A 13,091-nucleotide genomic window follows, 5' to 3' on the forward strand; every position below is an offset into this window, starting at 1 on the left:
CCCAATACCGACATCATGATAATAAGTCAGACTCTAGGCCCCGCTCGTATCTCAGCGTTAGGGTCCTGAGGTCGTGCACATTCGCCAACTCACGTATCGCATCACTGATACTCACATGCTGCAGAGCTAATACCATGCCATAACAACCGTACATACCCAGATCCATATGCATCTAAGTGTATTACAGTGGAAATGTTGGCTTCTAGGCAATTTGATCGTTCAGGCACGTCTTGCGTCTAGTCCTAATCCGGCCTAGACCCAGCACTCCTTTCCAAGACTCACAGACGATGCATATAACAGTCCTTCTGGTCTTCCCTACAGCGCCACCATCGTCGCCCGTGTTCCTCCAGCCGCAGCCTGTCATATCTCAAACAGCAAACTTCGATCGTGCTCTCAGTCTTGCGCCGTACACCCAGATCAGATACATGCCAACCTTGCTCAAGTCAGCGCACTGCCAGGTTCTGCAATCATTTCCAACTTACGATACCCATCACGCTCAACCCACCCAACAGGCTGATACCTTTCCCTATGCCCAGATTGATGTACATTGGACGGGAGAAGAGCACGGACCCGAAAGCGAAGCCCGAGCGACAGAAGTCATTGCCTGCAAAGAGGGAGGCGGCATAGGTTGGGTAGGACATGGGAACATATGCTATACAAGGGTCAGCAAAGTGAACAGGAAATAGGAAGCCCAAAGAACAACTTACAAAAGACTGCCTGGAAGATGATGAATACACTTGTCGAATATATGGTGATACCGATGGCTGTAGCGATCCAGTGTACGGAGTGGCGAGCCGTCCAGCCTACAGGTATCAGAATTAATGTCCACTTTAGCTCTTTAGACCGCGGTCTGAAACTCACCAAATAGGAACAGTCCAATCGGTACGCCAAAACTTGCGAATATGGCCGGCACAAGTCTATGTTCCTGCGGTCTCAAACCTCTCTCCAGGATATCCGGTGTGAGATAGAATCTCAGGTATAGAAAGTATATCGTGATCGAAATGAAGCACCCGATGATTATCGCCAAGAAGACTATCGACATCTCGCCAACGGTAAACCCATATATCTCAAGATACACGAGAGGGAAGACTTCGAAGAAGGAGTAGTAGATGCCATACGTCAAAGCGGAGTATACGTTGATGAAGAAGAGAGCAGGGTCTTTTACGCAAATCTCCAAGGGTTTGATGATAGCATCTAGGAGTGTGGCAGAGAACTTGATGCCTTTGCGGTCGATCTCGGTCTGCGTGTGAATGTTTGGGTTGCCTGTCAATGCGCGAAGACGGGCAGAGCGGTGCAGCAAGATGGTAGTAGGTTGTGTTTCCGGCATGAAGAAGAAGAATAGGAGGAATACTGGGGCGGACATCCACAAGAGTTCCCATTGTGACCTGCAGATGCGTGATCAGTATGAGACGACACGAAGTGGATATAACCACCTGCTCAAGGAAGGAGACATACCAACGCCAGTTTTCGGCATACACGGAATATCCAGACAAGAGAGGGCCAACTGCTGGTCCTGCAAAGGCTGCTGCCGTCCAGAAAGCAAGGCCATATGGTAACTCCAGTAGAGCATATAGATCTTGCATACTCGCTCCGCCGTTGGCTAAACAAGGGCTTCCAAAGAAGCCTAGCAAGAAACGGAGGAAAAGAAGACCACCGAGGTTATCTACTAGTGCTGCTGGTAGAGTGAGGATGGTGAAAAGTGCAAAAGTAGTAATGTAAGGTATGTTCCTCCCGAGTTGCGGTACTAGACGAGTGGTCAGTAAATGTCATGTTCGTGATGGCCACGACTGACTTGGAAAGGAATGAATGAAGACGCGTAGGATATACTCTTACCTTCACTCAGTGGCGCGAACAGCAACGGTCCGATTCCATAACCTAAACATGTATCGTCAGCCCAACTATATCGCAAAGAATGGCAACAGATACGAACACACAAGCACCTACCCAAAACATACAATGCCAATCCCAAACTCGCCTTAAAAGCACCCACCCCAAACCTCTCCATAACCAACAGTGTACTACTAACATAAATCGAACTCCCCGCATACACAATAAACGTATACAGACAGACCAAAAACGCCGTCCAAGCCTTCTTCCCCCAGGACCAGTTGTGAGGGTTCGCTGAGTCGGTAGTGGTATACCATTCCGCCAATACGAGACCGTCGGCCGTCTTTGTGGGCGCAATAGCATGAGGCGCTGAGCGCGTGCCATGGAGTGCGAGAGTGGCTTCGAGACGTTCGGCTTCGAGGCGCTCGGGGCTGAAGGGAAGAGTGTGCGAAGCGATGGTCGCTGCTGGGACACCGGGGTCTTCGTGGCCTGTTGAGGTTGAGTTGCGTGACTGCGGTTTCTCGATATCTGCTGTTCGGGAGGGGAGCTTCTCTAGGTCGACTGTAGGGGGGGAGGTAGTGGTCTGATCTGGGTTTGGCGGGCTGATGGTGGTTGTGGAGTGATTGGAGTGCGCTTGGGTGGTCGAGCCTGAGGCTCCAGTGTTCTTCTCAGTGTATGCAGCTGGAATCTCAAACCCGGGTAACTCTTCTGGATACTTGAAGATGCGGTTACGTGTTGCGTAGCGAACGAGCTGACCAAAAGGTGCATCGCGCACTATTTCCCTAAGAGTCTCCATACTGTCTGAATGCTAGCAGGTGCGTTTCTAATGGAAAAAGTGAATACTGGGAAGATTATTGAAAACTCTCGGCGCAACAATGCTATTATATTTCCAGGCGCTCCTTTCCAGCCTGATTACCAAGGGCGCCTGCAAGGGGTGGATCCCTTGCTCTCAGTAAATGCACATGAAGCACTCCTCCAAACCCTCCTTCCAACGACAAATCAACCCTCAGTTGTCAGCAAAAGCCATCCACCATCAATGGACAGGTTTCTTGATTTCAAAGGATGTCAGATAAGGAAAGTGTAAGAAGACACCGGAAAGGGCATGTCAGATTCGAAAGAAGCTTACTTTCAGCCACGTGATTGGTACATTCGATGTAGCCACGCAACCACCAAAGTATCCTTCGCCTCTCATTGACCGATCGAAGCCAGATGTTGAATCGTGGTAGGCTGGCCAGACAGACCGGACTTTGCAGCCTCTGGCTTCGTTTTGTAATCCGTGGCCACTAATGTATTATGCACCTGGTCCGCTTCAAGCATCCGCCAAGATCCGATACCACATCTTCTGTGGCTGACATACACCTGCTGACAGACATTGCTGACTGGAACTTGTCACCTCTGCGCATGTTTGGGCAAATCACGACCCACAGATCTCAAGCACGCCAACGTGTCGATTATGCAGCACCAAAAAAGTCGATTAGACTTAACTATGTATACATTAAGAGCAGGCAACCACCCATAAGCCCTGGTATACGCCGGGACGATAAACCAAAAGAAAACACGCTTGCGCGATTAAGAGAAGCGGATCTTGATCGCTTACTTTTTTCTTTCCAACCCCCGTCTAAATTTCATACCTCTCGCTTGCCCATCCTGTTCATCCTCTGAGCTTTATGTACAAGGAATATAAGCGCGCGATCATACGTTCGAAGCAGCGATCTCTATTCGGCAGCTGATTTTGGCTTTGCTTCGTACGCCGTCTTCGCGGTGCTGGTCAAGGTCTCTAACTCTCCGCTTGTTTCGCACATGGACCGGAAAGAACCACCCTCTTTCCGAACAAGATCGTATGGGTGGCCATATTCAATGACTTCACCCTTATCCAAGACAAGAACCTTGTCGTAGTCGATGATCGTTTGGAGACGATGAGCAATCGTGATTGTGGTGTTCTTGATCTGGCGAATAGTCTCTTGAATCTTTGCATCAGTGGCGTAATCAATGGAAGCTGTGGCTTCGTCCATCAACAACACCTTTGGTGCCTTGAGTAGCGCCCGGGCAAGACAGAGAAGTTGTCTTTGACCTTGCGACAGATTAGAACCGGACTCTGATACCGGCGAGTTCAGATTTTTGAAAGGGTTCTTGTTCTCGGTCTCCATCGCAGCTTGTGCCGCAACCTCATCTTGGTCCGCAGGGCGCCCGTCAGGCATCACCAAGACGGTGTCTTCTTGCGTCTCGCCACGCTCCCAGTCGCGATTTGCAAGAATGGAGCCAGGGTTGGTGGTAGCGGCTGAGTAGCTGGCATTGACGTCCGCAGTCACCGCGCCCGTTGTGGGGATAGGGATTTGAACAGCGCGTGGTGGGGAAGCGGCACCGGTAGGTGTCACATTGCCTGATGCCGGACGTGATAGCGTTGAAATAAGGTTGACTTCCCGTAGTGCAGTGTAGATCTCCTCATCAGTAAAGATCGAGAAGGGGTCAAGATTGCTTCGGATTGTGCCTGTGAATAATGTCGGATCTGTTGGATGTTATTACTTGCTGAACCATGATAGAACCTAGATGTACTTACCTTGCGGTACCATGACGACATTCTCCCGCAGATCATGCAGGCCAATTGAGCCAATATCGATGTCATCGATTAGAATCTTGCCCTTCTCGGCCTCCAAGGCTCGAAACAAGGCCAGAGCCATCGAACTTTTGCCGGCACCTGTCCTGCCTACTACACCGACCTTCTCTCCTGGGAGAATCTTGAAGGTCAGGTCCTTGAGGACAAGGTCGAAGTCGGCTCTGTATCGTGTACTGTAGTTGATGAACTCTACAGATCCCTTGCTTGGCCAGTTGGAAGGTGGACGTGTCTCTGGGATGACAGAGGGAGCTTCCTGGTCGACATCGAGGTACTCCTTGACACGCTCGACTGAGTTCATGTTCTGCTCGTTGGCGGAATACAGACGAACAAACCACAAGACGTTCTCAGTGAAGGTCACAGCATAGGTGAGTGCGAGACCAGCAGCACCTGCATCGATGCGCCCAACGCTGAGCACGACAAAGGCTCCGGAGAAAAAGGCTACCATAGCACCAACGACATCCACCCGGAACGCGAGCCATCTGTTAGCTGCCCAGAGATAGATGAAAGGTCGATGTTGAGTGTTAATCTTGTTCAAGTTCTCGCGAATGAAGCGGCGCTCATCACCGTAAGCTCTGATGGTCGTCATGCCAGATAGAGTTTCACCAAACTGCTGATACAGCGGGCTCCGATGCACCGACTCCAATCGTTTCAGGTCGCGGGATGAGTTGATGTAGAAACGACCAATGAGGAAGTAGAGTATTGAAATGAAGAAAGCCGCGATCAGGAAAGCGGGTGTGATGATCGAGATAAGGATGACGATAGTGACAATAGAAGCGAAGCAATGGACAACGCCAATAGCGACAGGCGCCACTTCTTGGTCGACTGATTCAATATCCTTGGAGAATCTGTTCATGAGCTGACCGAGCGGAGTCTGATCGAAGAAGCGGAACTTGGCGTGCGTAACTTTTTGAATAAGGCGTTCGTGGATGCGTTTGGATGCGGCGAGAGAACCACCGAACAGGAAGCCTTCTCGCAAGAATGTGATAAACATGAAGATGAGCCCAAGGATGGCATAGACACCCAAGAAGTACGCGGAATTGACGTCTGGGTTCGGAGCGCTGAAGGTGGTTTGCATGGTGTTGTAGGCATACGACTGCTGCTCCGGTTTGGCAGCAAAGAAAGGAATGTTCCAGCTGCAGGTACCGCTGTTCATGCATGTGCCCATACCGCTCAGAGTCGGCGCATGTGTTACTGGAGTCTGATGATGTGTACCCATGACAGCGTAACCCTTGTCTGCATATGCGTTTGCCCATGTGCGGATCCAGAGATTAGTAGAAACCGAGGAGATTTGTGCAGCCACGAAAGCAATAGTAGCACCAAGCCAATAGTACCATGGACCCATAGCCCGCAGGTACATCGTGATAATGCTGAGCTTGACACCACCCTCGGCCTTCTTCTCCTCCTGGCTGTTGCTGGCTGGTGTCTTCTTGGCGTCAGGCTTGCCGTTCAAGGTGACATTGGCGGATCCATTGGCGTGGTTAGCATCACCATTCGCCTCTTCGCCTGCATCCGAGGACGGCTCTTGGGAAGGAGGCTTGGAAGCACCTCGTGAAGCGGGCCGTGATTTTGTGAGATCTTCCGTGAGCTTTCCAGAACTGATGACTTCGTCTGCTGTTCCTTGTGCAACCACTCGGCCATTCTCGAGTGCAACAGCGAATTCTGCATGTGGCAGGCAGAGACTGACGTTGTGTGTGACCAGGATACAGGTTCGGTTGGCCATGAGCGGTCCATGAAGTGCGTAGTGGAAGATCCATTTGGCAGTATGGGCATCGACAGCGCTCAAGACATCATCGAGAAGAACATGACGGGCCTTGCTGTATAGTGCACGAGCCAGTGAGATACGTTGCTTTTGACCTCCGGATAGCGTGACACCTTTCTCTCCTACTATTGTCTCGTCGCCACCATCAAGAATCTCGAGATCTCGCTTCAGAGAGCATGCCTCAATGACATCTTGGTAGCGCTTTTGGTCGAACTGGCTAGCGAATACGATGTTGTCCTTGACTGTACCATTTACAAGCCAAGCTTGCTGAGCGCAGTAAGCGATGCTGTCCGTGAGTCCTGTATCGGGATCGGGAGTCATGTCTTCTCGGCTGAGTCCGCCTGGTAAGTAGACATTACCCTTGAGCTTCGTCATCTCACCAAGCAAGCCCATCAGCAAGGAGGTCTTTCCAGACCCAGTGGGTCCAACTACAACGTTCAGTTTGCCCACACGGAAGGTCAAATTGAGGTCCATAAGCTTGAAGGCATCAGCTGAAGCCTGGTCCGCCATGTCCGTTCCACCCCAGCTGAATGTACCATTCTCGAATCCAATGATGGCTTGACCATCTTCGTCTTTCTTCTGGGTGATAAGCTGCGCGTACTTGTCGGTCTCAGGCTCGGAAAGATACTCCTCAATACGGTCGACTGAGACCTTGGACTCTTGAACATGAGCAACCATGTCTGCGAGTTGGTCCAGCGGAATCCTGAGAATCTGAAACAACGAGAGAGCAGTGAAAGCGACAGACGGAATGAGCGCTTTATGTTCGACGTTCGTGTAAACTAAGAAAGACAGGAATGTGATTAGGACTGGCGAGCCCGACCATATCGTAGCTGCTACCGCCCACAGGATGTAGCGCCGTCGCAGATGCTTGAGTTCAGTGTATCGCTTCTCGTTGACTAGCCCGATGAAACGCTGTTCCCATGCAAAGAACTTGATGATTCGGATATTGGTAAGAACCTCGTTGGTGGTGTGGATACGAGCGTCGGTAGCCGCAAGAATGAGCTTCTGAATCTTGGAGAACTGTCGCGCGACATACATGTTGATGGGAAGCAGGAAAATCATCATGCCAATACCGGCAATCGAGCTGTAGCCCAGGATGCGGTAGAGTAGGAAGACAGCCACGACGACTTGCACCGGAGTGTTTGCCCAAAGGAAATGGAGATAGGCGCAGATCTCGCTGACCTTGAAGGCGTCGACAGCCATGAGATTGATGATGGCGCCGGTCGTGACCTGAGCGTCGGACACGGGCTTTGAGGCGTCTTCTTCTTTGGCGGCTCCATTCGCCTTCTTCTTGTTCTTGCCAAAAGTGAACATGCGCTTCAATCCCTTGGGCTCTTCGTCCTGCTCCTGCTTCTTCTTTTCCTCGCCCAAGGCCTTCTCAGTAGTAGCAGCTGCTCGACGCTTGAGTGCCTTGGCGTAAATCTCTCCAATGATGACGGCGCGTAGACGGATGCAAATCTTTCGACCGAGCCAGAGCGCTTGACCATCTGCAAGTGCGGACAGACTGCCAGAGACGAAAAGCAAGATGACATAGAACCATGCGGCATTGGCGGGTGTCAAGTCGGGCTTCTCAACGTATTCCAAAATGACCTTTAGAAGCAGTGTCGGGGCGAAAGTCAGGAAACCGGAAATGGCAGCCCAACCCGCCTGGATGAGTAGACCTCGTTTGAAGTGTTTTAGAAGATGGTAGGCCAAACCTGAGGTTTTCTTGACCTGGCGGTAGTTTGCAATGACCGCTGCGGCCTTGTCCTTGGAGGGCAGATTCCACACATCAGCAAGCTCGTACGTCTTCTTGTATCCCGTCCAAACAATTGGGTCCACCCAGCTGAAAGTAGCAAGTGAGAAAACACTGGCGACAGGTTCCCGGGCAGGTGCGATGTCACCCTCGTACTCCAATTCTACTGCCTTGTTGCCTTTCCTAGAGCACAAAGAAATGAGGAACAAGAGCGAAACGAGGACGAAATCGCCAATCATAAGCTTCTGGTGTAGAGGCGATCGCGGGTGGATAATAGCCGATCGAAACAGGAGGACGCTGAAGAGCCATTGGAAGCCGTAAATGAAGGCAGTGTGGTACCAGAGATGGGGGAATGAGAACCTGCTCGTGCTAGAGAGGAGCAGGCGCAGTGAGGCTAGAGTGGCGATGTAGGCCCAGACAGCGACATTGGCAACGGCTGCGAGTTTGCCGTGCTTGCCCCATACGTTGGTCAGCAGCACAGCGATATGAAGCGCAAGCTGTGCCAGTACCGCCAGCTCTTCGAGTATAACGACTGTGAGTTCTCCGCGGGGTTTGTCTACGGCAATGGCGGATACCGTGTTGACCGCATGGAGGGCAAGGTCTTCGTTCCGCTCCAGCTCGTCATCGGCCTCGCTGTCGGCGTCGTCGCCGTTGTAGTGGCGGGTTCGGTAGGACCACACATTGCCGGGATCTTCGAGGATGCTGTAGGCGTGGTAGTATTTGGACGCGGTGGCGGCGAAGTAGAGTTGGACCAGCAGGTAAGCGACGGATACTCCGCATACGACGAGAGGGAACAATGTTTGAAGATAGCTGTGACGTGTTAGCCGTCGGGGTCGTTTGTGGTGGCGCGTCGCTAATCGGATGGCTGTAGTGGCACATCTGAGACCAGGCGGCGTGGGATAGATGGCGCAAGCCAAACAGAAGCACCTACTCTCGCTCGAAACACGTGGAAAAGTCGTCTCTGCCCCAGAGCGGGCCTCGGCAGTGGGCGAACATGCTGTCAGCCGCTGCGAGTTGTACGAGACGTGTTGTGACGTGTGGTGGTGTTCAATTCCTCCAGCACTCGCACTCGCTATTGACAATGGGTGGTGAGGCGCATTGGGACCTTGAAGAGGGGCCGGGGAGTGTATTCGCGCCTTCTGCGTGATTGCGCCAAAGTAAATAAAGGCGGACCGGGGGCTTCCAGGCAGATGCGTCCAGGATACGGTGGTTTGCGAGGACAGAAGCTGCTTCTTCGGTTTGCGCTTCTAGCTGCCGCAAAGAGCCTTTCCAGATGCGCACTGACGTTCGCACGCGCGTGCGCGAATCGACGGATGATGTAATTCGCGATTTGGCCCGATGTGCAACCGAGGCCGGTGAGATCTGATTAGATAGCCGTGGGATCGGATAACGGCTGCAACCAAGCACACTTCCACCAGGCGCAATCTCCCCTATCGAAAACGTTACTGTGGCTGCTTTGGCGGATTCAAAGGTACTCTGGAGCAGAGAGCTAGATCGTCACGACATATAGTCTGACAGGGTTCCTCTCCGCTTGACTCAAGGCGACATGGTTGTGCAGCACACGCATCCGCTGCGCATGTGTCACGGAGCAAGCAATGCATCACTCTTAGGCCTTTTTCGCGCTCTGCCGCCCTGCAGCTTCACACTACACAGTCACAGCAGCGTCCTGACCGCCTCGTCGTCAGAGAGCCCAAGTGACATGTTATTGAATCAGAATGAGTCGATGATGCCCGCGAGTGCAAAAGGGCGCAGGCTGGAGCGAGCTGTAAATCTCCCGCTTCCCATATCGAGGCATGCCCATGGTTCATGTCGCCTGTGCAACTAGGCCTTGTGCACGCTGGGCAATGCCCACATGCCAACGGCGCCCTAGTTGGCGCAACGTCTGGCCTGATGCTTCTCTTCACAACGCCATGGTTACCCGTGCCGGCTGTTGAGGCCACATGCTAAAGAGCCTCATATCGGCGCTAGAGATCGATAAGCATCAACAAACTCCATCTGTACCTCGTATCTGGCACCAGAGAGTCACCTTTGACCTTCCTATAACACGACAGCTCTATCGCGGCGGCCGGACTTGGGAAAGTCCGGGGTACTGAGGTGGCTGCAAGCTGCCTGCAACCAGCTCCGCGGGCGGTGGGTAGTGGGACCACGCCTTAGCTCCCCCACAGCTTACCAAGCTGCATCTGCCGTGCATGGCGACCTGTAACGCTGCTTACATTGCCAATAGGCCCTTTGCTAGCCGCTTCCTACAAGTCGGTGAAGCCCTCGCACACATGTCACCCCGACATGCCTGCTGGCGCCATCTGAGCACTGCCGGCTCCCTCCCAAGCGCGCTCAACGCTTTGGCCAAGGAACACAGCGTTCAACGACGCGCTGCTGTCGAGTCCCGCGACATGTGAACATGTTTCCATACCGTTCTACTTGCTGCCGTCATACTAGACATGTCTTTGCAACGTTCGCACCACGACACAAGAAATTCGGCACCGCCACTAAGCCTTTGCTCGCAATTCCACCGTACCTAGGTGCACCCAGCTCGCACGCGTGGAGAAGCATTCGTGGACAAATCTCCTTCTCAAAATTGAAATGAGAGGACGCACCGACGAACGCGACATGATCCAAAGATTGCGTTGCCGATAATATGGGTAGTCCATACCACAGACATGGCCTCCTTGGAAGCCTGCCTGTGCAGATCCACTGCGCACGTGATAGAGGAGCTGTACAAACTCAGATAAACAGCAGCTACACTGGTTCAGTCACGGCAAAGTTCGCGCCTATCTGTCTTCCTAGCGTTCCACACAGATCCAGAGTTGTCACAGGAAGCTTCAAGCTGCCAGGGCCGTACAGGCTATGGCCGACGGGCCGCAGGAATCCCGTCGAGACTGTTCGCCGCATACAGACGAGGCACTAACTGCACACGCGCCGCTTTCCTACATTCACATCGCCCACCTAAGCTATTGTCGCGCTCCTTAATAGTCATTGACCTGCATATACAATGCTATCGTTGCTACTGAGGACCCTTCTTCCTGTAGCCATGAGAACAACACGACCGCTACATGAACGCTTCACTTACCTACGAGCGCCATCAAACATCAACACATTGACCGCTCAGATTGTTTCGGTCAGCGTCTTTCGTTTCCGAGACACATGTCGAATCGCCGGACATGGCAAATGTACGTCTTATACAAAATTCACCCTTGCCAAGCAAACGTCAGTGGACGCCATAGACTACGCCGCAATCCTTTCCCAACCACTCAGCAATAGTCTGACTCCACACAACTATTTCAAAGTAAGCAAGATGAGTTGGAAGACGGTTGTGGTATGTCGTGCCAACACACGTAGGGTTCTCGATGCTGAGTCGCCTTTCGACTTGCCGCCCCTATGTAAGGGTTTCAGGTGGCATGCTCCTGAGGCTTTGGGGCGCTACAACCGCGCTCTTCTATTGGAAACTAAAGTGTTGAAAAGAGCTACTGTGTGCTTTGGCACAGGAAGGAACACTGGATGCAATGTCATGGGCGCAGGATGGACCCTAAGGGGCGTAGCCATGCATCCGCACGTTCGCGATGCGACCCAGATCTGTCAATCTGGATGTCATCGATGTCGAAAGCACGATATATAAGCCTAGAAGAACCTCCAGTTGTTCCAGTGTCGCGGAAGAAGCTGCTGCACTCTGGACAATGCATTCTTCGCTCCCCTCAACGGCCCTCGTAGCCTCCCTCTTTGTATCCACTGCCTTCTCAATCCCCTCCAAATACTCGTCTTCAACCTTCGACCCCAGTAACATCATCACCCGCGATGTAGCAATAATCGGTGGAGGCTCCTCCGGCACCCACGCCGCCATAAGCCTCAAGGACGCCGGCAAAAGCCTGATAGTCATCGAGATCAAGGGTCGTCTAGGAGGACACACGGAAACCTACACCGATCCTGTAAGCGGCCGAGCACAAGACTACGGCGTTCTAGTCTACCACAACGAGAGCACCGTCCTAGACTACTTTGCCCGCTTCGACATACCCCTCGCTATCCCAGAATTCGCCACGAACTGCGCAAACTACGACCTCAGCACCGGCCTCGAGGTCAACATCAGTGCTCCGTCGCCCGAGGAGCTCGGCGCTGGACTCGAGAAATACGGTGCTTTCCTTGCCCAATACCCAGAGCTCAACAACGGACTGTTCTTGCCGGACCCTGTTCCAGAGGATCTGACCATGCCATTTGGTGACTTTGCTATCAAATACGGTATCGAAGCTATCGTGCAAACCATGTTCAGCACGAATCAGGGTACTGGGGATATCCTCAGCATGCCAGTGTTGGAGCAGGCGCGTGTCAACGGGTTGGGTCTGATAGCGCAACTCGCTGCCAACAGTCTCATCTCCACAGCTCGACGCAATAACAGCGAGCTGTATGGCAAAGCACAGGCTGAGCTCCTTGACGCCGATAGTCTGTTGTTATCTTCTCAAGTGGTGCATTCAGAACGCCATGAGAATGGCGTAGAACTCGTCGTCGAAACACCCGACGGCACCAAGTTGGTTCGTGCGAAAAAACTTCTCATTACCATCCCGCCCAAGTTGGATCTCCTTGCGTGTTTTGATCTGCGCGAGCAAGAACGCAACGTCTTTGCGAGACTGATCAACGCTGGTTACTACTCCGCGCTGGTCAAGAACACGGGCCTGCCGGAAGATTTGTTCGTATACAACTACGCGCCAGACACGCCATACAATCTACCCGCAATTCCAGGCATCTACCTCATGCAACCAACCGCCATCCCCGGCGTCAAAGCAATCTACTACGGCGCTGGCGCGTCAAACGCAACATACCCTTTCTCTGACGATTTTGTCAAGGGAGAGCTCGTTGCCGGCATCAAGAGACTGCAGACTGCAAACCCGGATAAGTTCAATGTTACAGAGCCGGAATTCGTCGTATACACGTCACATGCGCCATTCTACGTCCAGGCTACATCTGAGGATATACAGGCTGGGATTTATGACGAGATGAATGCGCTACAGGGGTTGGAAAGCACGTATTGGAGTGGAGCTGCGTTTAGGGCGCACGATAGCAGTGCGCTGTGGCAGTTTAACAAGGAGATAGTTTTGCTAATGCTGATGGAAGGGCTCTGAATTTAGACATCTGGAAGGATTGACAGCATGTGGAACATCCATTTCTTCTCT

At 52.4% G+C, this 13,091-nt stretch overlaps 3 protein-coding genes across 3 annotated transcripts; 1 reads left to right on the forward strand and 2 right to left on the reverse strand.

Moving 5' to 3' along the window:
• Positions 1-367: 367 nt before the first annotated feature.
• On the reverse strand, positions 368-2,623 carry ACET3X_008525 (uncharacterized protein; the record flags this gene model as incomplete). Its single annotated transcript, XM_069454708.1, has 7 exons — positions 368-433; positions 483-652; positions 708-803; positions 862-1,385; positions 1,456-1,744; positions 1,834-1,875; positions 1,945-2,623. The coding sequence occupies 7 exons, from the start codon at positions 2,621-2,623 to the stop codon at positions 368-370; spliced, it is 1,866 nt and encodes a 621-aa protein (XP_069304127.1).
• A 659-nt stretch (positions 2,624-3,282) lies between these two features.
• Positions 3,283-9,165, reverse strand: ACET3X_008526 (uncharacterized protein). Its single transcript, XM_069454709.1, has 3 exons — positions 8,867-9,165; positions 4,385-8,745; positions 3,283-4,333 (listed from the first exon to the last, which is right to left on the reverse strand). Exons 1-3 carry the CDS (start codon positions 8,929-8,931, stop codon positions 3,543-3,545), a joined length of 5,217 nt encoding a protein of 1,738 aa, XP_069304128.1. The 5' UTR covers positions 8,932-9,165; the 3' UTR covers positions 3,283-3,542.
• A 2,441-nt stretch (positions 9,166-11,606) lies between these two features.
• Positions 11,607-13,040, forward strand: ACET3X_008527 (uncharacterized protein; the record flags this gene model as incomplete). Its single annotated transcript, XM_069454710.1, has 1 exon — positions 11,607-13,040. The coding sequence occupies one exon, from the start codon at positions 11,607-11,609 to the stop codon at positions 13,038-13,040; it is 1,434 nt and encodes a 477-aa protein (XP_069304129.1).
• Positions 13,041-13,091: the final 51 nt, after the last annotated feature.

Source organism: Alternaria dauci, chromosome 8, assembly GCF_042100115.1.
Source record: "Alternaria dauci strain A2016 chromosome 8, whole genome shotgun sequence".
In the NCBI taxonomy this organism is placed as follows: domain Eukaryota; kingdom Fungi; phylum Ascomycota; class Dothideomycetes; order Pleosporales; family Pleosporaceae; genus Alternaria; species Alternaria dauci.

Bases quoted from the DNA above. Each gene is read 5' to 3' on its own strand.
- ACET3X_008526 (XM_069454709.1), bottom strand. From the start codon at position 8,931: ATGTTCGCCCACTGCCGAGGCCCGCTCTGGGGCAGAGACGACTTTTCC. The intron at 8,746-8,866 runs GTAGGTGCTTCT...AACACGTCACAG, and splicing joins TCCACGTGTTTCGAGCGAGA to CTATCTTCAAACATTGTTCC. The intron at 4,334-4,384 runs GTAAGTACATCT...AACATCCAACAG, and splicing joins TGTCGTCATGGTACCGCAAG to ATCCGACATTATTCACAGGC.